Source organism: Camellia sinensis, chromosome 12 (genome assembly GCF_055761805.1).
Source record: "Camellia sinensis isolate YWXY chromosome 12, ASM5576180v1, whole genome shotgun sequence".
NCBI classification, from domain to species: Eukaryota; Viridiplantae; Streptophyta; class Magnoliopsida; order Ericales; family Theaceae; genus Camellia; species Camellia sinensis.
Window position 1 is genome coordinate 41060137 of NC_138972.1, and position 27345 is coordinate 41087481.

General features: G+C 35.8%; 2 protein-coding genes across 2 annotated transcripts in view; one reads left to right on the plus strand and one right to left on the minus strand.

Moving 5' to 3' along the window:
* The window catches only part of ACA4 (autoinhibited Ca(2+)-ATPase), a 33452-nt gene extending 25081 nt beyond the window's left edge, over window positions 1–8371 (plus strand). The window contains exons 2-7 of the mRNA XM_082898414.1: window positions 3246–3300; window positions 3409–5336; window positions 5432–5590; window positions 7154–7325; window positions 7411–7709; window positions 8020–8371. Coding sequence (XP_082754540.1) covers window positions 3246–3300; window positions 3409–5336; window positions 5432–5590; window positions 7154–7325; window positions 7411–7709; window positions 8020–8325 — 2919 coding nt within the window. The 3' untranslated portion in view covers window positions 8326–8371. The remainder of the gene's footprint in view (window positions 1–3245; window positions 3301–3408; window positions 5337–5431; window positions 5591–7153; window positions 7326–7410; window positions 7710–8019) is intronic.
* Window positions 8372–9544: 1173 nt separating this feature from the next.
* Window positions 9545–26458, minus strand: LOC114300217 (UDP-URONIC ACID TRANSPORTER 1). The gene is made up of 4 exons (XM_082898411.1): window positions 25813–26458; window positions 23871–23974; window positions 21398–21626; window positions 9545–10123 (listed from the first exon to the last, which is right to left on the minus strand). Exons 1-4 carry the CDS (start codon window positions 26254–26256, stop codon window positions 9977–9979), a joined length of 924 nt encoding a protein of 307 aa, XP_082754537.1. The 5' UTR covers window positions 26257–26458; the 3' UTR covers window positions 9545–9976.
* Window positions 26459–27345: the final 887 nt, after the last annotated feature.

Here is a 27345-nt window from a genome sequence, read left to right on the forward strand (position 1 = left end):
CAGCACAAAGTTAATGCTAAATTCATGAGACCCGAGTTAATCTCAAATTAATTACCAAATCATTAATCAAATTCCTTAATTTATAACATGATAATTTCACAAATTTCAACCCTTATTACCTATTAGGCATTATTACAAAAATTAGGGTTTTTCCTCTTTCTCAACACGAACATGTTGAACCACTCCCCAATTAACCCAAAACAACCATCAATTTCACATATCTCAATCCCAGATATCAAGTCTTAGATCCCTTTCATGATTTTTGAAAAATCCATAACAAACATGGTTTTTTTTTTTTTTGCAATAAAAGCTACCACATGTCTATCTATAGACGAGGTATTGAAAAAGATCAAAGAAATTCCTACCTCAAAGAGAGAAGAGGAGAAAAGTCAAAAATCAACTTTGCCGGAATTCGATCTCCACCGGTCAAAACGAAGCCCTCAGTATGCTCGTCATTTTGATATAAGGAACTAGTACCCAAAACTCAATGGATTCTTAGGATCAAAAGAAAATGTAAACATTTGAGGCTTTGAATAGAGAGGGATGAGAGAAAAGAGAGAAAAGATTGTAGAGAGAGAGCGAGAGAGAGAGAGATTCTAAAATGAATGAAAAAGGGGCAAATGATCAATACATGGCTGAAAAGCACGAAAATCGAGGCAGTTTCACACGCCTGGTGCTGGAGCCCCTCACTGCACGTGCAGAGCCCTTCCTGCACGTGTGGAATTTTCCCACCGTACGTGTAATTAATGCAGAACCAAAACAACAACCCAGCTCAACCCCGCACGTGCGGCCCTTCCTCCGGCACGTGCAGCCTAAGCCCCCGCATGTGCGGTTCCACCCAACTCAGGCCGAACTTCTCAAGGTGATCTTGGTCCCCTCAGTTTCGTCCCTACACCTGAAACTAAAAATATTTAAATCGGTCTAACGTTAAGTGGACTAAACAAGTCCGAATTCTCAAACATCAACACGACACAAACCATTAAGGTATCGAACAAGAAAAAGGTAGGTCCGAAAGGCATGTTCAAGTTGGGTCCAAGACCCAGGACATCACAATCTCCATCTAGGTCCATACAAATTTGGTATAAAATTCATGCTTCGTGGATAATAAAGATCCGACTTATTAAATGATAAAAATATCTCCATGCTTAGAATAATAATGCAAAAAAATCTATGCTCTATAGATAATGGCAATCCAACATAATAAATGATAAAAATATCTCAATGCTTGGAATAATAATGCATAAAAAATTATTCTTCGCAGATAATAAAGATTTGAAGTAATAAATGATAAAAGTATCTCCATACTCAGAATTATAATGCATAAAAATTTATGCATTCTAAAAGTTTAATTAAAAACTTCCCTGGTCGTAAAGGTGAGATCCATCAACATTGGTGTGAGTTGAATTGTTTGTTGAAATTAGTAATCCGAATCCAATTTGATTTTAAATGATTATCTGGTGAAAGTGATCACGTGGACTCCCCAAGAGCCTTACACCACATGCAATACAATGCAAAAGGTTGCATAACCAAATAAAATGTTTTTTACATCTTTGTTGATCCATCTCTCCATACTTGCTAGTTCATCTTCATTGAAATCAATCGTTCCCACATACAGTGGCAATTGTACAGATATAGAAAATTCAATACTTGATGATAAAAAAATCCAACAAAGAAGATGATCAAAATCACCACATGATCACTATCTACAAGAGAAAACAACCCCAAGCGTTGAACAGTCGAGGGTCCTCCGACGCTCAATTAGTCCTCCAATATTATAAGAGGTGGTTTGGAAATTGGCTATTTTAGTTGGGGACTTTTTGAAAAGATGTGTAAAAAAGTAGAAAGAAGAGTTGACTTTTTGGTAGTGGCTTTTTGGCTCTATTAGCCACCCCCCAAACAAAAAATATTTAATGGATAAATTACATAAAGAAACAAAGTACCTTAACCCATGGGGGTGTGGTCTATTTATAATTGTTGATTGCTTGTTTAGTAAGTAGTTTAAGTACTCCAGAAGTCTTCTACCAAACAACCTCCGGTTGTTTAGGACTTCTGTATCAATACGATCTCATCTTATGATGAGTTCTACTCCATATATAATACTGTTGTAGTATTTGACTAGGTCTTGGCCACTGTCTTACGCAGGATATTCTATAATTGTGCCACGTGGCAGTATTGGGACCTATATAGTTCTTATGGTGATTTTTATTCCCTCTCACTAATGCTGAGGAAACAAGTGACACAAAGATTGAAATCAAGTTGTTGAATGTACCTTTGCTCTATTTCCAAGAGACAGATTCTGATTGCCTGAGTTGCCCAATGTTGTGTTGTTTTAAACCAGAAGAAAATGCTAACAACAATGGATGAACATTCTCACAAAAAAAATTCCATTTGATTTTGTGAATATGGGATGTCTGAAGCTGTTTCATATGGTGTATTCTTTATGCATAATTGCCAATCTAGTATATTGGAGATTGGGACCTCAGTTAACATGCCATTTAGTTAATTGAAAAAGAAGAAGAGAAGAGCAGAGCAGAGCAGAGAAAATTTAAGCTTTAAAAAGTTTATGTGGTTTTGTTATGGAGAAAAGCAGAAATAGGAAGGAAAGGAACTCTCAATAATCATTTTGATGAATTTTTTATTTGGCTGAAATGTTGCACTTCTCCTTTTGCCACTCCAAATCACCTCACATAATTGTATATGGACCTAAATCCCTCCATATTACATGTTCCAAACTGTGGAAAAGGGAAGATTTTTATAAATTTCCCTTGCCTACGATCTTTTTCCTTTATCCAAACAGTTGGTAGAACTTTTCTTGTCACCCTATGCATTTGAGTCTCTTAATGGCTGCCCCTAAGCAAGCTAAAAGATTGTATTAGCACACCTTACAACTCATGCTGACTTTAAAAAAAACACAACAAAAAAAGTAAAATAAAATAAAATAAACACTACATTTTCCACATAATATGAAGAATTGAAGTAAACTTCGATTCAGATAGTATATGTCTTTGTCTATGACGGTTTACCTTCTTCTCTGCCTTCAGTTGATCCATTTTGGACCTCCATAGAAATGCTAGGTTCTTGCTGCTTAAACTGATATCCAAACCATGGGTATGAAAAATTCTCAATACCTAAAGCAAAAAGTTTTGTTGTTCTCTAATTTCTTGACATCAAAAAAAGGTCATACCCAGTGTGCAAGACTCCCACTTATCATACCCCTAATTCTATCTTTCTGCCTTTCTTACCAGGAAGAACTACGAGTATTCTTCATTGTTCAAAGGGCAGCAGTCAGGTTTCTTGATGGTATATCTTTCAAATCATTACACCAATTGAAAGTTTTTTTTAATGTGATTAGGTTCAACCTACTTATTCTTCATTTATTTTGTTTTTTATTTTTATCTTCTGCTGCAGCTGCTCCTGCTGACCCAGATGATGTGCTTTCTGAAGAGGCCAGAGCAGCAGGCTTTAGAATTTCCCCTTATCAACTTGCTTCTCTTGTTCGTAGCCATGACACCAAGTGGTTGGAATTCTTCGGAGAAGTTGACGGCATTGCAACACGACTTAATGTCCCATTAAGTGAAGGTGTCAAAACAAGTGACGTACCTATCAGGCAAAAGACATATGGCTTCAACAAACATACAGAGAAACCTTCTAGAAGCTTTTGGATGTTTGTATGGGATGCACTGCATGACATAACCCTTATAATCCTAATAGTTTGTGCTGTAGTTTCTATAGGTGTAGGACTTGCCACTGATGGGTGGCCACAGGGAATGTATGACGGTTTGGGAATCATACTCAGTATATTTTTGGTAGTTATTGTCACTGCAGTCAGTGATTACAACCAATCGTTGCAATTTAAGGATTTGGATAAAGAAAAGAAAAAGATTATCGTCCAAGTCACTAGAGACGGATACAGACAGAAGGTGGAGATATATGATTTGGTTGTTGGAGATATCGTTCATCTATTCATCGGTGATCAAGTTCCAGCTGATGGGTTATTTATATCAGGATACAGTTTGGTGATTGACGAATCAAGTTTGTCTGGTGAGAGCGAGCCAGTGAACATTTGTAAAGAAAATCCTTTTCTTCTTGGAGGAACAATGGTGCAAGATGGGTCAGGTATGATGTTAGTAACTACTGTTGGAATGAGAACAGAATGGGGTAAATTGATGGAGACTCTTAGTGAGGGGGGAGACGATGAGACCCCATTGCAGGTGAAGCTAAATGGCGTTGCCACGATCATTGGTAAGATTGGTTTGGGTTTTGCGGTGCTGACATTTTTGGTGCTGATAGGAAGGTTTCTGTTGGAGAAAGCAATTCACCATGAGTTCACTGATTGGTCTTCCAGTGATGCATTGGAGCTTTTGAATTACTTTGCCATTGCAGTGACTATCCTTGTTGTCGCTGTCCCAGAAGGACTACCACTGGCAGTGACATTGAGTCTTGCCTTTGCAATGAAGAAGTTAATGGATGAGAGGGCACTTGTTAGGAACCTTTCAGCATGCGAGACAATGGGTTCTGCCACTTGTATTTGTACGGATAAGACTGGAACGTTAACAACAAACCATATGGTAGTTAATAAGATATGGATTTGTGGAAAAGAAACAGAAATAAAAAGTAGTGAGGGTGGAGATATACCAGAAAAGGCTTTAAACATCCTCTTGCAGACTATATTTCAAAACACTGGCGCTGAGGTTGTGAAGGATAAAGATGGAAAGAATTCAATTTTGGGCACAGCAACTGAATCGGCATTGTTAGAATATGGGTTGCTTTTGGGTGGTGATTTTGATGCTCAACGTAAGGAATTTAAGATACTAAAAGTTGAGCCTTTTAATTCTGTCAAGAAAAAAATGTCTGTGCTTGTGGCTCTTCCAGATGGTGGCCTCCGTGCATTTTGCAAAGGTGCATCAGAGATAATTTTAAGAACATGCGACAAGATTGTTGATAGCAATGGAGAACCTGATCACATGTCTGAAGAACAGGCAAGGGATGTTGAAGAAATCATAAACAGTTTTGCCTCAAAAGCTTTGAGAACTCTCTGCTTGACATATAAGGATATTGACAATGTTTTTGATGAAAATAGCATCCCTGATAGTGGCTATACATTGATAGCCGTTGTAGGTATTAAGGATCCAGTTCGCTCAGGCGTCAAGGATGCAGTTAAAACTTGTTTGGCAGCAGGAATTACTGTTCGGATGGTCACCGGTGATAATATCAACACAGCAAAAGCTATTGCTACAGAATGTGGTATACTCACAGAAGATGGTTTGGCCATAGAAGGACTAGATTTTCATAGCAAATCTCAGGAGGAATTGAAGGATATAATACCTAGAATTCAGGTTTGGAGTCAATTGCATTAATTTCTATCACCTTTTGTTATACATAATGGTGAAGATTTACTTGCTTCCTGATATGCTTATGGTCGTGAATACAGGTAATGGCTCGGTCCTCGCCTTCAGACAAGCACATGCTGGTAACCCATTTGAGGAATATGTTTGAGGAGGTTGTGGCAGTTACTGGTGATGGGACTAATGATGCTCCTGCTTTGCATGAGTCAGACATTGGACTTGCTATGGGCATAGCAGGAACAGAGGTCAGTCATTCTGCTCATTAATATAATACTTTTCTTGTTTTCCTTCCTCTAGATACTATTTTTCTTCTCTACAGGAAAGTTGGAATATATTATTTTCTACGAAATGCATTACACTGATTCTCGTGTTTTTCATTTTTCCCTTTTTTCATATTAAAAAGGTAAGTTGTTTATAACTTATGACTTTAGCAGCAGCATTTCGCTTGCAATGATAACATTTGGTAAATTGCATATGACTTCAAGCTAGGATTAATTGAACCCTACAAACCAGATCACTGTTTGATTGATTCTGGATCTAACTAGAGCACGACACATTGAACCTGGAAAATTGAAAAGTAACAGCAGGGGAGGGGGGCAGAAAAAAAATCATTAAGGCACACTTAAGTAAACCTTGGCATAGAGATATTTATAAGAATGAATATAACATTTTTAAATTTATAAAATTTATTAGAATGACTAAGGAGGATGTGAAACACTAACAATGTATCATGCTTTAAAAGAGAAAAGAAAGAATAAAGCACTTTTTTTTTTTTAATCTTTGTGCATAACTGATAAAATTCTAGAAAAAAATATGTGAAGATAGATTTGAGGATAAGTCAAAAATGAGAACAATGAAAGAAATTATACTGCACCTTATTCTGATATATATATATATATATATGAAAGACCTTTATCATTTTTGGGAGTCTTGGGTTTATTGTCTAAAGCACTAATGTAGTGGCTGATTACATTATACATTGTTAGTGCCAAATCCAAAAATAACATTCATTTTTGTTGTGCACTTGTCAATATTGCTATGTAAGAAAACCAAACAATGAAGAGAAAGTTAGGCCCGTTGGGGAGCATAAACTTGTGGATCTCTTTATGTGCTAAATTCTTTTAGAAAAAAAATCAATTTTATTTCAAGGAACACTAACTGCAATATTAATTAGTAATGTCAAGGCCAAATCAATTTAGTTTAGCCGTGAGGAAGAGCATTCATCCACAATAAGAATAAGCAGTCACACGCATAGGAGAATGAATTACAGTGGGAAAAACTCTCCAATAGAGAAGGTTTTAAACCCACTGTGACATAATCCACTAGCTTACGCAAATAACCCAAGTTAGAAGTTCTGAACTGGCACAAAATGTAGATCATCAAGTAGACAATCCCCCTTTCAAAGTCATGGAATGTAAGATCATACTTTCATTCTTTGATTACAGTTACTCTGAATCTGCCAAGTAATCATCTATTTGGCCCAAAATGGTAGTTCTCTACTCAACAAAGCATATTTGACGTGGACAAATTTTAGTATAACAATACTACGTAAGAGTATTTCTTTATGCACCATTGTTTTACATATGCCATTAAGTTTATGGAAACAGTCTTGACGTGCGTGAAATTAACATATCATTGGATCTACTGAGTTGTTCACCTTAAGTAGCACAGTTTGAACTTGTATAACTGCCGATCAAAAAAAAACTTGTATAACTGAAATCATTTTCATTGCTTAATCATCTCATCTAATGTTATTTCAATTTCATTGTGTTTCTTTACCTAAACTATTTTGTGAACGATAACTACAGGTTGCAAAAGAAAGCGCCGATGTGATCATATTGGATGACAATTTTTCCACCATAGTAAATTTAGGCAAATGGGGGCGTGCGGTATATATCAACATTCAGAAGTTTGTGCAATTCCAATTGACTGTCAATGTTGTTGCTCTTATGCTCAATTTTGTTTCTGCATGCATCACAGGTTTCTCGGTCTAAACTGATTTTTTTTTTTTTTAATCCTTTTATTACAATACCCAAACAATAACAATATTCCTCATAAATTCCAGGATCTGCTCCTCTTACGGCTGTGCAGTTGCTTTGGGTCAACCTGATCATGGACACTCTAGGTGCATTGGCACTGGCTACAGAACCGCCTAATGATGGACTTATGAATAGGCCTCCTGTTGGTAGAGGAGTGAGTTTTATCACCATGGCCATGTGGAGAAATATTATTGGTCAGAGTATTTATCAATTGGCTGTCCTTGGAGTACTATATTTTGATGGGAAGAATCTTTTGAGACTTGAAGGTTCAGATGCTAGTGATGTTCTCGATACTTTAATATTCAACACCTTTGTGTTTTGCCAGGTAGTCTCTAGCACATTATTTTGCTTATCTTATTGTTCTCAAAAGATATATTTGGAATTTTTATACTCACACGAAAGGCAATTGAAATTCTCTCCCCTTTGTTTCAAATTGTTGATTTCACGAAACAATGAAACCTCTGGCCAAAATAATTATGTATTGATGCCTCATTTACTTTTGAGGATCTTACTTGTTCCGTGAAAATGTTGGTAAGAAATGAAGTGCCTAGCATTTATTTCAGTATTCTTTTTGAATGATGAGCATAACATCACCTGATTAAACTGGATTTTTTTTTCTTCATTTTATTTTCTAGATGTTTAATGAGATAAATAGCCGTGACATTGAGAAGATCAACGTGTTCCGTAACATGTTCAACAGCTGGATATTCATAGCTGTCATGTCTTCCACGGTGACATTCCAAGTTATTATAGTTGAGTTTTTGGGCGCCTTTGCAAGCACTGTGCCGTTGAGCTGGCAATTTTGGTTACTAAGCATCTTGATTGGATCGGTGAGCATTCCTGTTGCGGTTGTCTTAAAGTGCATCCCTGTTGTCGACAAAGAGACTCCTAAGCACCATGATGATTACGAGGAGCTCCCCAGTGGGCCAGAAACGGCTTGAAGATCTAAAACCCGTTTCATCGTATGTTATTTTTTCTGACCAAAAAGGCAAACAACTTGTTTTTTTTTGTTTTTTTTTTTTTTTAAGTGACTAACATACCTCATATCATGACCTGTTTAACTTGTAGAAGGTAGGCTCTTCAACTGTTTTTGGATCACTTTTGACACTGCTATTTGAAAACTTTTCTTTCACACTTCATTATTGTATAGATGAAATACGATATTATGAATCTTGTTAAAAAGCATTCAATTTTGCCTCTTGTCACCATCAGAAAAAATGCCTGCAATTTACTTGTATTCAATCAGTAATGTGAATTCTGGATTGCATCTGTATTCTGTATTGAAGTGAGTTTTGTTTGGAAGATGTTTTATTCGACCTGAATAGTCCCAAATCACAGTAACCAAAATTCAAAAAAATAAAAATTAGAAACAGTGAACAATGATTTTTTTAATTTTATTTTCCCTTCAAATTAACACAAGTGAGAAGCTCTTGTAGCAAGAGTAACGTAGTAAAAATCATTTTTTTAAAAAATGAATCATGAATCTTGAAACAAACAAGTTGAATAGTCTCAAATCACAATAACCAAAATTCAAAAAAATAAAAATTGGAAACAGGGAACAATGATTTTTTTTTATTTTTATTTTCCCTTCAAATTAACACAAGTGAGTAGCTCTTGTAGCAAGAGTTATGCAGTAAAAATTGGTCCATCACTAGGGAATAAATCAAGGACAAAATAAGTCCAACAGGGAGAGCACCAACCTTTGAGAATTTTGAAAGTAAATAAATAAATTAGATTCTTATTTGGCATATCCGATACTTATCCGACCATATTAGACACGTATCCGTATCCAATATTCATACAGGGGCTTCTTTTTGGAGTATTCATGCTTCTAGAAGTGTTAAATTTTGCAGAATTGAAGAATATGCAGCTTGCTGCATCATGGAATGATAATTTCCAAGGTGCAAAGTGACTTATTATTGCCTTCTTGCTTGTACATGATACAAACCTTTTACAATGTGTCCAAGCATTACCTTTTCCATTCAGTTCTCAACAATTCACTGAACATATTTTTTTAAATCTTATATGTTTTTACAGTGTCTATACCATAATACATTTTTTGATTTTGAAAAAACAAAACAAAACAAAACACGAACACAAACACGTCAAACAAAAAACACAGAAAACTGGACATCAATCTTCCATTGTCTGTAAATAACATTTCAGAAGAAACCATCATATTTCTCATTAATGCACTCCACAAAAACATATCTCCAGTTAGAAGCATCATAAACAATGGATGCATCAAACTGTTCCAACAATGGCTAGGCATACATCAGCCAGTAATGAATTAGAGACTGAAATCTTAAATTAACAATACACGATGGTCACCACATTTGAATTTCCGGTTCTTAGTCACTACAATGGGCATTTGCAAAGAGATGGTAGTGCCTACACCAATGATATTTTACTCCTAAATAAATCACGCCGGCATATAATGCAACTGAATACATTCTTGTATGCAGGAAATATACACCATGATGAAACATAGATCCTGGCTGACGATTCACCATCAAACTTCACTACCAACTCCCTAGGGATAAAAGTTCCAGGGACAGCAGAGAGGGGGAAAAAATGGAGTGTGTAAAAGCATCATTTGAATCTCCGCTTGGCTTCTCCGTAGGCAATTACCCCCATAACAGTCATTGTGTAGCCACCAATACCAACAACAGTGACAGGATTTTGAAACAATAGTATTGAGATAACCACAGCCACAGCTCCTTTTGCATTGCCTAATACCTGATTACAATACAATTTCAGAGGGGTCAAAACATATAACACCCAAATTGATGATGTTAATTTAGAATCATAGTCTAGTCTCTAAAACTATTACACAGCCTTATATATATAGGTATCATAGGAATCCCTAATTAAATTACAGTTACCAAAAATAAAACATTACAATAATTAAATCTTAATAAAACAATAAAACCTAATAAAGTAATAAAATCCAATAAAATATAAAAGAATACCAAAATAAATCCCTAAATCTTTGTCCAATGCTTTTTCGATCTCTATCATTTCCCCCCAGCTGAAGGAAACTCTTCTCTGGATAGTTGTGAAGATAAAATTACTCCATGAGATAAAACTCAAGCTGGTGAAATAGTTATTCAATCCATATTGTATGTGATTGACGAAATGCTTTCACAACAAGATGAGAATGAGAAGCTCCATGGAAGATAAAGTCTCGGCTAAGAGATGATAGTGATTGTTAAAAGAAAACTTTCCTCCAATGACAAAAATGCAAATTTCACAGCCTAATAACAACTAAATTTGGTCAAATTGGTTTAGGTCAACAAAATTGTTAGTTTTATTTGTTCGGACGTTCCAAATTGAACATGGACTTGCAAAGAAATTATGACAATGTCTGCCCAAAACGTATCTGCACTAGCAGTGGAAACTGGAGAGGGATGTTTGCCAGAGCTACATGATTTGAATTTTAAATGTTGCTGATAACACAGTTACTGAGGAGGAAGAGCCATATAAAACCAGGATTGAGGAAGTGCTAGAGAGCCAAGCAGAAGTAAAACAATTGTTTAAGTACAAATTGGTCATTGATATAATTTACACTTGGCTAACATTGGACAAAAATGTGTTTGATTATTGAGACTAGTCTCGTAAATTTGGATAAATTACAAACACTCCCTGAGATTTACCTAAATTACAAATTACCCCCTGTAGTTTTAAAAATTACATTATGCCCCCCTAAGGTTTCAAATTTCATAACAAATATGTCATTTTATTAATAAATCGTCAAGTTAATTAACAGTTTTCAATAATGTTAAAATTTTATTTCAATTAGTAATTCAGATAATTTTATTATTGTATAGGTAAACGGTTAGAAATTTCACTTTTTCAATTAATTCTGTTAAATAAAAAATTCTAACAATGAAGTATTTGTAATTTTTCAAACCACAGGGGGCAATTCGTATTTTAAGAAAATCTCAGGGGTGTATTTGTAATTTACCTAGTAAATTTTTATTTTTTATTTTCAAAAAAAGGTCCCAATTTGAGCTTATTTAGCACTGACAAGTTTATTAGCAAATGGCCCCTTTCTACGGCGGCACAACAACAACGGAAATCAGAGCTCCTCCTGAAGCCTTTCTATTGTTGGGAAAACTGAAAAACTTCAAGGCCCAAATTTGATAATCTTACTATACCAAGTCATGGAAAAATGTTTGCTTATTTGTCCATTTTATTTTTTTTGTAGATATTAACTTGAAAAATTCATTTGAAACTTTTGCATATTCAACAATCATGCTGTAACTTCTGTTTCGTGTCCACATGTTTAGCAATCAAGCTCAAAATTGAGTTGACCTCATGTAGTGGTGAATGGGTCTCTGTTTATCTGACCAGTATGGAACTGAGGTAAAACAGTCTCTGCAGGAGTAACTTTCCCAATTTCTAATGTAGTATAGAATAAACAAGGACTTAAAACTTCATCCTTGCATCCTAAGAAGCATGGACACGTGACACGATAAAGACACGCGAACATGCAAATTTTCAAAAATGTATGACACGAAACGTTGGGGACACGTACAAAGCATACAATTTTATATAATTATTATGTCATTTTTTAATATTATATATTTATGTTATGCCAAATATTAATTCTCATCAAATTCATCAACCTCGGTATGCTATTTTGATTAAAAAAAAAAAAAATTAAAAACTAAAAAAGGGTCCCAAAGAGGTGTTTATGCTTCATAGCTTGCATCTATGTTATATGGACTTTCTAAATTTGTGAAATACCCGTGTCGGTCACTGGACACTTGAGTTAGGGTATGGGATATTGTAGACGCACCCGCGTGAGGCCTTCGTGCTACAGTTCGGACTCGATTTGTGTCACGGTTCTTAATCTGAACCAAAGAGTCCAAATCTGGCAAATCGTTTTGAGAAACAGATTTTTGAAAAGAAGTGCCAAACATGGACTGCTTTGCCAGGTACAGAGTCGCCACCTAAATGTTTTATTTTGGGGGAATTTAGGAAACCCTGACTCGGTGCCAAAGGCCACGTGTCCGTCATCACCAAAGTTACCTCGGCTCGAGAACTTGGGTACGATTAGGGAAGGTCAGCTATGAGCACCCCCTCTCGCCCGATCCGAAGATCGGCCTCTACTAACCATGATGTCCAATTTTGAAAACGTTATGTGTTCTTATTTCGGTTATTAGCCTAGAATTACTATGTTATGCGCACAGCAAACAAGTATAGACCAAATCGCCTAAATTGGAACAAAACACTGCATGTTTGTTTTGAAAATGGTTTGCAACTCGCAAGTAGGCTAAAATGCAAGTTTTGCCACCCTCAAGTGGGCTTTTAGAAAAGATAGTTTTGCCACTATCTAGTGGGCTTAAAACTCACGGTTTTAATGTATTATTCCAATTTAGGTAATTCAACCTCCATCCATAGGCATTTAAGCAGTTATATCACATAAGCAGCTAGCCTCATGGTAATCATACTGTCATGGCAACACTCGCACGCATGCAAGGATGCTAAAGCATAAAAGCTCACCTAGTACTCCAAGCCAAAACAAAAACTAGTTAGTAATCATATACATGATCCTAGTTCATGTTAAGATGACTAATGCAACACATGCAAGATGCAACTATGATAGGCTCGGCTATCCTAAACGTGGCATGTGAAATGCTGCAATTAACAAGTACTCAACTTTGGAATTGGAATACAAGTGCAGTTAGCATGATGTGCCGAGCCCGGTGCATGTAAGACAAATGTATGGATGCACGCATGCATAGCATAAGGTATGCTAAATTAAACATGTCCTAATACTAACTATCAAAGCGGGTAAGTAAAAGGGAGAAAGAAGTGGGGATTGGAAGACATGCACACACGCACCCACACTTATTACAAATACGCCCTCACTCGGAGGGACCGAATAAATATTACAATCCGAATAAATAACTAACTACTTAATTAATTATTACAGAATTCCTATTTAATTAACAAATTAAAGGCAAAGGGAAGGTGGCCACGGCCCCCGCCTTGGGATGTGCGAATGATGCATGCTTGACCCATATCGCCCGGAAACTCGCTGCCATAGCACTGTTGCCTCTGTTTTTCACTGCCCTGCTCCTCTGAGGACTTCCAAAGTCTAAGGACATGCTCTCTGGATGTTGGGGAATACCACCGGCTGGGAGGGATGGCCACCGGCCGCTGATGAAGTTATCGGCCATTGATGGATTGCCGGTCGGCACTGTATTTAACCGACCGGCCAAAGCTTCCTGCAAAACCTGCAATTGGCAGCAGCAGAGGGCAGGCAGTGTATGGCATGGAATTTTTAGGCAAATGTATGCATGGACACACTCCTTATCATATAATGGACTCAAGGGAGCATGGCCCTCGACCCTCGGGCCACCAATCACGCATTTCAATGCATGATGGCCCAAAAGCCAAGTATGCAACTTCAATATCAAATGAAATGCAAGCACAAAACACATCAAAGGGACCCAACCTCAATCATGGTTGATCAAGAGGCGAGGCAATGCACAACAATGCACATGCGACCTAAGCATACAAGCAAACATACAAACATGCAATGCAACTACATGGCACACACAATGCTAACAACATAACATGCACAACGCATTGAAACATGGCATACATAATGCAAGATGGACTTATACCAATGTGAGTGGACCTCAGCCGCACTCACATCGGTGGCCATGAGATGAAAATGAGACACTCGAAATGCGTGCACATATGCACGCAAACTGAGGACCGTACCTAAGGCACAAAATGCCACTCTAACAAGACATGGCAAGGCATGAAATATTATATGCAAACATGCAAATTTCAGAGGCAATAAGTGATGCAAAACAACCCCGAAAGATGGCAAAATAGCACCCGATGCATGAAATGGTCCCGAAATGCAAGATTAGGCGCATGAAATGACTTGTAGCTACATCAAGCATGCATTATTTGATTATGACATGTGAAGATAGATTCAAGGCAGTCCCAAAATAAGGATGTTTACAGTTTTAAGCAAGGCTAAACAGCAAACACGAATAGGGAAAAACTAGCATGCAAAAATGGCCCTAAAGGTGAGATAAAGAAGCAACTCACAGCTGCTGACCCCAAACAGATTAGGGCCCTTCAACAATGTTGAAGAGGGGCCCAAAATAATGCACTTTACAGTTGATGGCCAGACACAAAACAGTATTCTTGCAGGCCTAAAATACTACACAAAATAAGGCCAAAAAGAGAGATATAACACAAAGTATATAAAAGATGCCTCAAACAGTGAAAGACCCTTAATGAAACATGAAGAGGGAGTCAAAATAAGGTCATTTGTAGTTCGGACCACAGTCCAAAAACAGAAGCAAAAGAGGCTAACAAATCATGCAAAAATATGGCCAAAAGAGAGATATAAAGGCAACTGATAAATGAAAGCCTCAAACAGCAATGAGCCCTTCAACATCATTGAAGAGGGGCTCAAAATAAGCAACTCACTACGCCAAAACAGGGCATTAACGGCGGTTTTTTTAACGGCGATAACGAAAACCGTCATTAAAGGTACTATTAACGGCGGTAACGAAAATCGTCGTTAAAGGTATCATTAACGGCGGTTTTGTTACCGCCGTTAAAAAAACCGCCATTAATGCCCACTTTTAACGGCGGTAACAAAACCGCCGCTAATGCCCAATCATTACCGCCGTTAATGACGGCGGTCTTTGCCAGCGAAACTCCGGCGAAACTCCGGCGTGTTCCGGCAAAACTCCGGCGAAACCATCTACAATAAAGTAAAAGTAATGTTTAAATATTTATTTAGGGAATATATTTCATGAAGAGTGGCTATAGTAGAGTGGTTAGTGTAGGTGGATGAGAGGTTGAGGGTTCAAGACTTGGGGAGAGCAAGAAGAAAGAATTATTTTTTGAAAAATTGGAACCTATTTACGGCGGTAAAAAACCGCCGTTTTTGGTCCTATATTACCGCCGTTTTTGGTCGACTTTTAATGACGGTAATTTACCTTTTTATGACGGTTGTACTTTTTCCGACACGCGCATAAACGGCGGTAACAAAACCGCCGTTAATACCGCCGTCAAAGGCTTTAACGGCGGTTTTGCAGCCTTTAACGGCGGTAAAAAACCGCCGCTAAAGCCCAATTTTGGCGTAGTGACTTTTCAGTTTATGACATGCCTCAAAACAGTCTACACGTAGGCCAAAAATACTACACAAGGAATATGCATACAAGAGGGATAATGAAGCAAGTGCAACAAGAAGGCCTCAAACAGTGAGAGGCCCTTAAACAAACATGAAAAATAGCTCAAAATAAGCCTAGTTCCAGTTAGGGTCGGAGCCCAAAACAGCAAGAAAGTGTGGCTAAGAAAGCATGCAAAAGAAGGCTAGAAAAGGGAAGAGAGTGACTCACCCTTGAAGAGCAGCAATGCAGCAGCCTTTGATCCAAGAAAAGGAGCTCCTAACCTCTGAAAATTAGCCTCAAATGGTTGGAATGGAGGATGGAGGCCTTGTGCTATGGGTTGGTGTGTAAATGGCCAAGGATAATGGACTTTAGAGCTTAGAAGATGGGGGGTTGAATGTACAGATATAGGGTTGTATCTATAATGGTGCCTCAGCTGGTTTCTTCAACCCTTCAAAATGGTGGTGGAGGGCTGGTTATATAGAGGGAGAGAGGCAAGAAAATGGGGGAACAAAACAAGTTCAAATTTCCCCCCCAAAAGGCAAAATCTCGGACAGAGGGTTTGAATGGAGAATAGCTGGCACAGTTGGCATGCACCATGCTTGAGGGGTGCAAAAGGGTCATATCGGCCATGAAAGGAGGTCATCGGCAAAATAAATGGCCGGTCGGCACAATATATTGCCGACCTGCAATTTATACTGGCCGGTCGGATAAATAGAGTGCCGATGGGTGGCTGATGAGGTCAAAAAGTGCCGGTGGATGTCCAGATTGAAGCCCCGGAAGTTAGCTTTCTAATGGCGCAAACCTTGCATTAAAATTCCTCCTGTGGAAAAAGTTATGCCCATTTTGGTGAAGCCGCGCAGATTCAATCCAACCGGGATGATGCCCAACTTCAGCTGCTCATATCTCCCCCACCCGGACTTGGCTTTAAGGGATTCTTGAGTGCAAAATGAAGCCCCGGAAGTAAGCTTTCCAACGGTGGTGGCCCCATAGCTAAACTTCAAGTGTACAGACAGATAAGCCCGATTTAGCGAGGGCTACTCGACTCGCTTCTACCCGGATTCATGCCGAACTTCTCCCAAACTAGTTTTCTCCTCTCCTTTCCTCTCTTCTTCAACTCCAAACCCCTAAACAAAGTGTTCTGAAGGATTTGCTTCTCTCCTTGCCGAAGAAACTGAACATTTGCCCTGCACACCTTTCTCCACCAAGTAAAACATCAGTGGTGCCCAAGTCTTAAGGGCGGTCAAAAATGGGGTGTCTACAGATATGTGTCCAACATATCTAGTTAGACATGCACCAAACAAATATGTTCCAAAATAGTAGAGTTTGCTATGGAACTATGCATGACCCACTTGATGTTGGACAAGTTGGGATTACTTTCCTACAAGTAATGAGTCCGGTTTAAATATACTGGCAGCAGCAATAATAGACTTGTAGGGCTGGATTTGGTGAGATTTTGTGGCTGTAAAAATATTTAAAAAGGGTAGGGTTTTGGGAATGAAAACACAAGTGTTTAGGGGCTGTCCGGTGGCTGTTCTGAGCATCGTGAACAATGACATGAACATTAATCTTGCTGGAGGGAGAGAGAGAGAGAGAGAGGTGTTTCACTCTCACAAGGGATAGGCCAATCACACAAAGGTGGCGTTTGGGAAGTTTGGGAAGTTTGGGACTTGGGTTTTTTTTGATTTTTTCACAAAAGGACAAACTTTTTGCAAAACCAAAAAAAACACATCCAAACAAAATATCACATCCAACCCCATAATCATTTCACTTTTTCTCACACAAACATCACATCCAACCATAAAAAAACCCAACTATCTTCTCAAACACAAAAAAAATTTCTCCAATAATATCCTACAACTAAAAAAACCTACATAAAAACCCATTTCCCAAACACCCACAAACACAATTTCAGATTTTCATAATAATAACTCTTCTCGTGAATCATTAAGATTACACATATATTTATATACTAAAGACTCTCCTAATTCTGAGGACTATTACTCAAATTTAGAAACTAAAAATATTGAACAACTACTAATATTCTAGACCAACTATTGACTTCCAATTCTACTTCAATCATAATAGGAAAATTTAATAACTTCTAATTCTACTTCAATACCAAAATAGGAAACTTGAACTTTTGACCACTAAGATTATTCTAGATATAACAAAACACATATAATGACCCATTTAATAACTTGACCCAAAATAAAACCCATGGGCGACCCCTACAACCCATGTCCAATAATTATTAGAATTAACATTATACCCTTAATTACTAAAACCTACTATAATGACATAAAGACTTAAAATTATTCCAAATCCTTAATTCTTGATGCCCTAAATGTGCTTAATATGAAATCCTAAATTTGCTCTTTTTCTTCTTTTCATGATCTTCATCATTCTCCCTTGCATTTGAAAAAACTTGTCTTCGAGTTCTATAAGGTTGAAGTATAAGGATAATGGAATCTTTGTACTTGCAACCATTCAAATTGATTGTTTTGAACGAACGATGAGAAAATCAAAAAGTTTAATGTTGTCATCACTCAATTGTCCCGCATCGAACTTATTAGGAATAATAAACTCAATGTGAATTTTATTTTTCTTGTGAAGAACAGAAAGTTCAGTGGCATGCTCATCATTTTCTTTGGCTTTCTTGGCTTTAGAACCATGATCATGATGATCTTTCATGCTTTCTTTAGTAAGCAAATTAATTTTTGCCTTCGTTTCTTCAATATTGGTAACCTCTTCATCTTGCTTTTTCATAGTTTCTTCAAAATCTTCAACACTATCATCCTTTTGCTCTTGGATATTAGTCTTCTCTAAAACAACAGCCAACAACATTTCCATGGAAGCTTTCAATCCATTCAAAGTTGTCTGGATAGTATGCACATCACTCTTTATTGTTACAACATCATCCTTAGTGATCGCAAAATCCTCATTTGATATCATAAAATCTTTCTTAGTAGCTCTATACTTTGTTGACGAGGCTTCAAACTTTCAATTTAATTCAATGCTTGTCAACATTGTAATAAAGAAAGAAATTTCATCAAAAGATTGGTAAGGAACAAGGTAGGATCTTGAAGCACTAATACCAAAATGATGTAGGACGAGTACGGATTACTTTCCTACAAGTAACCCGGTTTAAGTATACTGGCAACAGCAATAATAGACTTACAGGGCTAGATTTGGTGAGATTTTGTGGTTGCAAAAGTTTTTTAAAAAATAGCAGTTTAAGGGTTTGTAAAAAGGTAGGGTTTTGGGAATGAAAATACAAGTGTTTAGGGGCTATCGAGTGGTTGTTCTGAGCACTATGAACAATGACGTGAACAATAATCTTGTTGGAGAGAGAGAGAGAGAGAGAGAGAGAGAGAGGTGTTTCACCCTCACAAGGGATAGTCCGATCACACAAATTTAATCTTAAATTTTCATAATAATAACTCTTCTCCTGAATCATTGAAATTACATACATATTTATAGGCCAAAGGCTCTCCTAATTCTATAAAGACTATTACTCAAATTTAGAAACTAAAAATATTTAGCAACTGCTAATATTCTAGACCAATTAATGATTTCCAATTCTACTTCAATCATAATAGGAAAATTTAATGATTTTTAATTCTACTTCAATATCAAAATAGAAAACTTGGATTTTTGACCACTAAGATTATTCTAGATATAATAAAAAACATATATAATGACTCATTTAATAACTTGACCCAAAATAAAACACGAGCGACCCCTACAACCCATGTCCAGCAATTATTAGAATTACCATTATACCCTTAATTACTAAAACCTACTATAATGACATGAAGACTTGAAATTATTCTAAATCTTTAATTCTTGATGCCCTAAGAGCATCTCCAATGGTTTTCTAAAAGGGCTGTCAAAGCCATAATATGGCAGGCTTGGCAGAAATAGGTTCTCCAATGGCATGGTATAGCAGCTACCAAATTTGGCATTTGCCAAACCATGTGTCAAATTTGGCAGCAATTTTGGCAGCTGCCAAATCTGCCAGCTCACCCAAAACCAACGACTTTCCTTCATTCCCTCCCTTCCTTCCTCCTTCCTTCCCTTTCTCATCCTTTCCGAGAAAAACCTCCCAAAAATAGATCAATTTTTTTTTAAAACAAAATTCACCCTTTTTTAAAAGAAAAAAAATAGAAATCACCAAAATTTTTAAACAATTTGGTAATTACTAAATTTTTTTGTTTAAAAATTCACCAAATTTTTTTTTTCTAAACAAAATCAGTCAACAACAACAACAATCAAGAAATTTCAATCAAATTTGAAGCAATCTCAAATAAATTTCAAGCAATCTCAACAAATCTCAAGCAAATCTTAATAAATCTGAAGCAAATTTTAAACAATAATTACTTGGATTTCAAGATGCTTGATGGATTTCAGACGATTTCATCTTCGTGCAAGGTTTAACTTGGAGTTTCGGGTTCTTTTTCATCTTCAATTTAGGGTTTCAACCTCTCTCGATTTAGGGTTTACTTGGGGTTTCTATTTGGGAGGGTTTTGGATTTTCCGAGATTGGATCAAGATGGAGATAGAGTTAGATCTTGGTTGTTGCTTTGTTTTCTTGAGATTTTTGTGGAGAGAGAAGGTGAGAATCGAGAGGGAAGTCGTGAAGAGGACTGCCTCTTGCGTAGAAAGACAGAGAGAGGGGGGTGGATGGGCGAGTGCGATACAGAGGGAGAGAAGGTGTTTAAGGGATAAGAGATTAGGCTGAGAGAGAGAGAGAGAGAGAGAGAGAGAGAAAGAAAGAATAACAAGAAAACAAAGGAAAGAAAGAGAGGGAGAGAGAGAGAGGTATGGATGGAGCATTGAAAGATTTGGAACCCACTCAATTATCCCCACTCAATTATATAGGGATTGAGTGAATTATATATATATATATATGTACAATTTTATATATATATGTAAAATTATATATATAGGTAAATTTTTGTTTTTTAATTTTGTAGTGGTATGTGAATGGTAAGGTGAATTATGTTTATATTTATATATATTTAATTTTTTTTTATAAAAGAAATCGGGTAAACCGCAAATATTTAATTTTTTTTGAATTTTTTTTTAAAAAAATCATAAAGATAAAAAATAAACAATAAAAAATATATTCAAAAACCTTTATCCAAACATCACCTACAAAATTGGAGAAAAAGTCGGTTAAGATTTGCTAAAATAGCTTTGCACCATTGGAGCACTATTGCTATAATTTGGCAAAATTGCCATATTATAGCAATGACAATGCTAATATAGCAAGCACCATTGGAGATACTCTAATGTGCTTAATGTGAAATTCCAAATTTGCTCTTTTTCTTCTTTCTATGATCTTCATCACTCATTTTACGGATAAAAAGTTTTATGCTGGTTTGTAAACACCATCTTAGTGTAAATAATTGACAATATTCAAGAAATTTTAAATTGAACCATGTCCTAGTGTTTTTGGGTATGAGAATTAGATGAACCTAACATTTTACACACAAGCCCAATACAATTATCGCACCTTCTTTTATAATATTCTTGAGATTGATCTCTAACATTATTTGGTGGTGACAGGTTTATTTTTTAAATGAATCCATTCAGGTATATGGATTGTACCAAAAAATTGTAGGGAGAACAAAATGACCTCACTCCTATTATGTAGGGAGGACATTTAGGTGATCAGAATCTTGGAATGTAATGCTACAATGATACACTGTTTTCAACAACCGTGAGCTTAATAAAACTAAATTTGTAATATGTTTCTTTGACGAAGTAATTTATTGTGAAACAAACAATTTTAGCAAGAAATTTGTGACACCATTACCCTATGGGGGAGAGAGAGAGAGAGAAATTGAACCTGGAGTGTTAGAGCACTTGTATGCTTAGTCACCAAGAAGTTGGACAGGTTGGCCAAATAAGCTGCCACTGAATTAATGGAAAGAAGTAGCCACATTAATCTGTGTTTCATTCCAAGCGAAAGAGTGACATCTAACACATCTGGCTCCATTAAAAGTGTTGCAGGCAATAAAACTAGAACAGCAATTGGGGACATATACAGCAACAAATTCATGGAGTTCAACATCTCCCTGAAACAATAAGAGAAAGTTAGCTTTAATGCCAAGTGGATACTAGAAGCTTCCCAGATATAAGATGCTCCATTTGAATTGAAAGAAACGGAGGAAAAGAAAGGAGAAACTTCTGGACTCTATATTAAGCATCCAATGTAAACAATCTGTAAGACAACAAATTTTCCAGTTCCTTTCTCCAGCTATATGAAAAAAACAACTTTGCATAAGAGAAATAACATAACAATAGCTATATTATCCAGCATGACAAGCAAATTCAGAGCAAAAGTCTCCTGAGCTCACAGAAAGAGATCAAAGAATAAAGCATCATTTTATGATAAACATCATGCACTAGCAAAGAACAAGTATATTGAACAGAAAAATAGAAATTATCACGTATCTTCAGCTTTACTCATTGACATGCCAAAGGAAATGTAAAAAAATTATTCAGTGTGTTTGGTTTCAGTTTTCTGGAAATTAAGTTTTTTTGTTTTTCGTGTTTTTTTGTTTTTAGTGAATACTTTTAAAATTTTAAGAAATTTTTTTACTTTTTTAGATGCACCTTACTTAAATATATCTAAATAGTAAAATATTTTAAAAAGTTAATAAATAAACAAAAATACAAAAAATGTACTGAATTCTCGGTTTTTTTTTTTTTTTTTTTTTTTGTATTTTTTGTATTTAGTGAAACTTTTAAAGACTTTTTTCACAAATATTATACTTTAAGTGTATTTATGTTAGGTGTGTCTAAAAATTAAAAAAATTGCTTAAAATATTAAAAAAATTCAATGAAAAGAAAAAATACGGAAAACAAAAAAATATAATTTTCTTAAAAGTGAATTATGAAAATTGAAAACAAACAAAGTGAATAATTTTCTATAAAAGATACAATTTAAGAGTGAAGGAGAAGTAGCAAAGTATCCAGCAACACATGGAGAGAAACAAGCTTTCTTATGTCTTCTGTTTCACTAGCCAAGCACCGGGGCAAAGGCATTTGAAATGATGAGGTAGGTTAGAGTTCCAATTCTTGCAGTGGAGGACATTCTAGCAACAAATGCAGTATGAGCAACACTGACGGCTAATTGATTTTTGAGTCTTTTCAATTTTGAAATCCCTTGAAAAAATGAGGTTCATTAGAGTCAGAAGCCAAAAGCAACAAGGTGTTCCTCACAACACACAATGCCAGAGAATTCAACTCGAACTATAACTTTCTAGTGAATGATGTCTCCTGCTGTGTCCATGACTCTCCTTGTAAATATGAAATGATGAATGTTCCTTATACATGTATATCATGGGTCTAATTTAGATGTCATAAGAAGAACGCCCCTTTCTTAGGCCCAACAGCATTGTGAAAGGTTGAAAATGCTTTTGAGTCACAGAACATTCTTAACATTCGTCTTGCTTTCTTTCCTTTTACTCTTTCCTTCTTTTAAGGGGATAGGGGAAGGGGTTTTGAAGCATGGGGGTAGAGGTGCATTCTCGCTCTTCATTTCTTTATCCTTGAACAGTTTCTGTTCTGTAATTCGCTCAATGAACACCTACAAAACTTCTTTTCTTTACCACACTAGTCTATTTCCATATTAACTTTCATTTCAGTGCAAATGCAGGTTTTGGAAAATGAGTACGAAGAAAATTTATTTTAGATTCTACAGGTTTACATTATAATTAAAGACAAATTATTTCCTAACCTTTCAGAAATCATTGCATTCTTTATTTAAAATATTTATCAATATACCAATTTAACCAAATTCTATAGTTAGGATTCGTGCTTTCTGGAGTTTGTACACTGATTATTAACAAAGAAGCAAAAGCATTCACATCAGCTCTCTCATAAAAAGAAAATTAACTTCTGAAATTTAAGTTCAAATCAGTAACAGGTCTCATTTGAACTCAGGTACTATGGAATCTGATGGTTCTCAGCTATTAACTTATCCGGGCTTTGCAACAGGCTTAATATCATCAGGATGGCCAACACAAAAAATATTATTAAGGAATGTACTCCCTCCTTGGCCTAATTCCTATCAATAAGCCTACAGAACACCAAAAACCCTTTTACCCTCATTGTATTTATCCTTTATAGACATTAGTACATTTTGACTAATGTGACCACTACATAGCATCATTTTGCAACAAATTTTCCAAATAAGACAAATCTTCTGCAAGCAACAAAAACCATAGAAAATAGACAACGAAAATTCTGTACATGTATGAAGATAGCAATTACTCAGATGATTTGCTAATAAATGAAAGCAATAAGGCATTTACCCTTCCGAAGATAGTAAGATACCCTGTAAAACAGACTTGAAGGCCCTTGCAGCAGTTGCACTTATGCACATAATAAATCCATACAAGTGAAAGCTTGGCTCACCCTGCCACCAATCATAAATGTTCAAATTTTAAACTCAATTGAAGCCAAAAACAAGTAGTTAATTCACTCAAAAAGCAAGATTGTGAACAATGGTAAGAATCCAAAAGCAATGAGAATTCTCAACACAAATAATCTGAATTTCTGTTCCTTTTTTTCTTTTTTTCCTTTTTTGGACAAGTGAATTTGATTTTCTTTACCAGCCGAAGAGAAACTATTATAACCAAATGACAAAAAAGAGTTAGTAGTGTAGTCCTACCCTACAAATCAATCTAATTGAGCCAGCAACACCCATTCAGATGCTAATTGATAGAACAAACACTCTTAATAATCACCAGTTGGCAACAACAAATAACATGAACAAGGGAGCTTAGACCTATACATGTCAACATGTGCTGCAACGTGTAGAAAGTAAATATTTATAACCCAACCAAACGTCTAAAGATTAAGTGTAGGGAATCTAGAGACAGCACTTGGAATAGACTCGAATAAAACAATTCATCTTCACATACACGGAAAAGTTAACACTTAAAAGAACTTCTTTTTTGTCCCCAGACCTGTTCGGATTCATTGATCCTTTTAGCAATTGAACCTGCTTTTACACTTCTACTAAATGATTAATTCAAATTATTCCAAAAAAAAGAAAAAAGAAAAAAAGTAGTAGTTCAGTTCAGTGATCCTCAAGTTCAGTTATTATGTAGCCAACAACGCATTTGCCATCATTGCATCTTATGTTCATTCAAATGTTCGCACATCGTTGAAATCAATTATATCTCAACATTGAGACTATTTTTTCTTTCATTGAAATACCTCACATTTTCATGGAAATCCTAAATGAACAGGATTTCAAATTAAAATTCAAAAAAAATGAAAAATGTAATTAGCACTTCGAATAGAAAGTGATTTGAAACACCACTGACAGTTCAAACCATTTAATATGCCCAAAATGCGACTTATAAATTCATCTTGAGGGCATTGACCTAGATTTTCTAATTTACATTGTGTAATCATTTTGTCTGCAATTTTTCATCATAACTCAGTTTTTCTTTTTCTTTTTTTTTCCTATGTCAGGAACACAAAGACAAATACATACTTATTGTGGGAAAAAAAAACTTTTCAGAAAATTATACTTTCTTGTTTTCCGTGTTTTTTTGTTTTTACTGAATTTTTTTTAATATTTTAAGCAATTTTTTTTTTTACTTTTTAGACATACCTAACATAAATATACTTAAAAAGTAAAAAAAATTGTTAAAAAAACCTTTTAAAAATTCACTAAATACCAAAAATATTAAAAAAAAAATACAAGAATTCAGTACTTTTTTTGTATTTTTATGTATTTATTAATTTTTTAAAATATTTTTTCACAAATTTTTTACTTTTTAGATACATCTAAATAAGGTGCATCTAAAAAAGTAAAAAAAAAAATGTTTAAAATTTTAAAAATATTCATAAAAAAAAAAACCAAAATACTCAGTTTTCAAAAAAATTTAATCCAAAAAACTCAAACAAAACACACTGATATTACCAAACTCTATATTAGAACTTTTGGGAGGAAGAAAACTAATAGAAGTAACAAAATTACAGATCTAGATTGTCAACTGTCACACAAATGTTAAGAGTAAAATATTCTCAAAATAAAGTGGCAAATTACATAACAAATAGTACAATATATAGATCAGCATCAAACCAACTCATTAAACAATACCCACTGAAAAATTATTAACTTGTATGCATAGAAACAATCAAATTCAATTACCATTTAAATTTGTACTAACATTCACAAATAAAATCAGCTAAAACTATAAGAAGCTAGTAATATTAAGAAATTAATATAAAACATACCCCACTTGCAATCACAACACCAGTAACAACTGGTACAAGAGCAGCATAAGTGACCCAAGCCTCTCTCTTGAAAGTCATCAGATAAGCAAACACAGCCGTGAAAAACGGCGTCGTTGCACCAACAGCCTGATTGAAGGACACAGGGAGGTAGCTGAGAGAGATGTTGCCACCAACAACAGACCCACAAAACACAATGCTCAGAGTAGCAATCCTCAAGAACTGAGACCTAGATTTGATTCTCTGGAATGGGGCAATTTTGAGGAAGACAATGGAGATGTAGCTGAGGACAGCACAAGCTGACATGTGGCACATTGTGAGGAAGATTGGGAAGCCAAACCCATAATTGGAGAGCAAGAATTTGTTGAGGAGGAGAACACCAATGTTTGCAGAGTACCAGAGGATGATGAGTGATGCTATGAATAGGGCTTCCATTTTTGAAGTCATTTTATTTCTAGGGTTTTGGTGCAGGGTTGGCTTGGATTTTTCTCATTGATGAAGCTCCAATGGAAAATTGGTTTTCTTTATTTTTATGTGTTTCTTTTTCTTTTTTTCAAAATTTGGTAACGAGAGAAGTGACTGTGGAACTTTTCTTGGGATGTGTGCTTGTGAGGAAGGTTGAAAAATCAGTGATTTTGAAACAAATGATGAAATTCTCTCTGTTATCTCATTTGAATTTGAGAGGTGTATGGATCTAGTGGGTTTATTGTGGATCTTGTTTTCATTATGTGAGCACAGTATTTTTTTTTTTTTGATAATGTTTCAGAACTCGAATCTTCTCCCCCTAATCCCCGAATGTCCAAAATGACGTCGTTTTGGGCATTCGGTTTTTTTTTTTTTCTTCATCTTCTTCGTCATGCAAGCTGGAACAAAGGGAGAGGAGAGGGAGAGGGAGAGAGAGAAAGAGAGAGAGAGAGGAGGTAGGTCGTCGCAGCCCTCCGTCGTCGCCTTTGCCCGATCGTTGCAGCTCCGCCTCCGCCGATCATCATCGCAGCCTCTGCCTCGCAGCCCCCGCACCTCCTCCGCCTCCTCCTCCAGTCCTGTTGGCCCCCTGCAGTCCTTCCTCCTCCCTTCTTCTTCTTCTTCTCTTCTTCTTCCTCCTTCTCTGATCTTCCTTCTTCTGCAAAAAAAAAAAAAAAAAATCAAAAACGACGTCGTCGCAGAATTAGGGAGATTCGGGGGAGCTTTCGAGCTCCCTAGCACGGTCCTTTTTTTTTTATAGTTATTTGCATATATTAGTGGAGGTTTTATATATATATATATTTTTTTTTTTTTTGTGGTTTTTTTTTTTTTTTAAGTTTTGTAGTAGTTTTAATTTTTGAACCATTTTGTTATTTTTTTTATTAATGTTTAATGTTTATGTTTAACAGTTTAAAAGTCAAAGTGTAAGAATTTTTGAATATTTGATCGTTGATCTATTTGTTCATCCATTAATATAATTTTCTACGTTGTTCCTGATCCTTTTTTGTTGTGATTAGTTGGGAGATTTGGGTAGGAATTTGGAAAGGGATAGGGAAAATGTGTGTGAAACTAGGT

Coding starts and splice junctions, on each gene's coding strand:
- LOC114300217 (XM_082898411.1), bottom strand. CDS start 26,256: ATGACTTCAAAAATGGAAGCCCTATTCATAGCATCACTCATCATCCTC. Junction 21,627..23,870: donor ATCTTACTATCTTCGGAAGG/GTAAATGCCTTA, acceptor TTATTGTTTCAG/GGAGATGTTGAACTCCATGA. Junction 10,124..21,397: donor CAAGTGCTCTAACACTCCAG/GTTCAATTTCTC, acceptor TATTGTAATCAG/GTATTAGGCAATGCAAAAGG.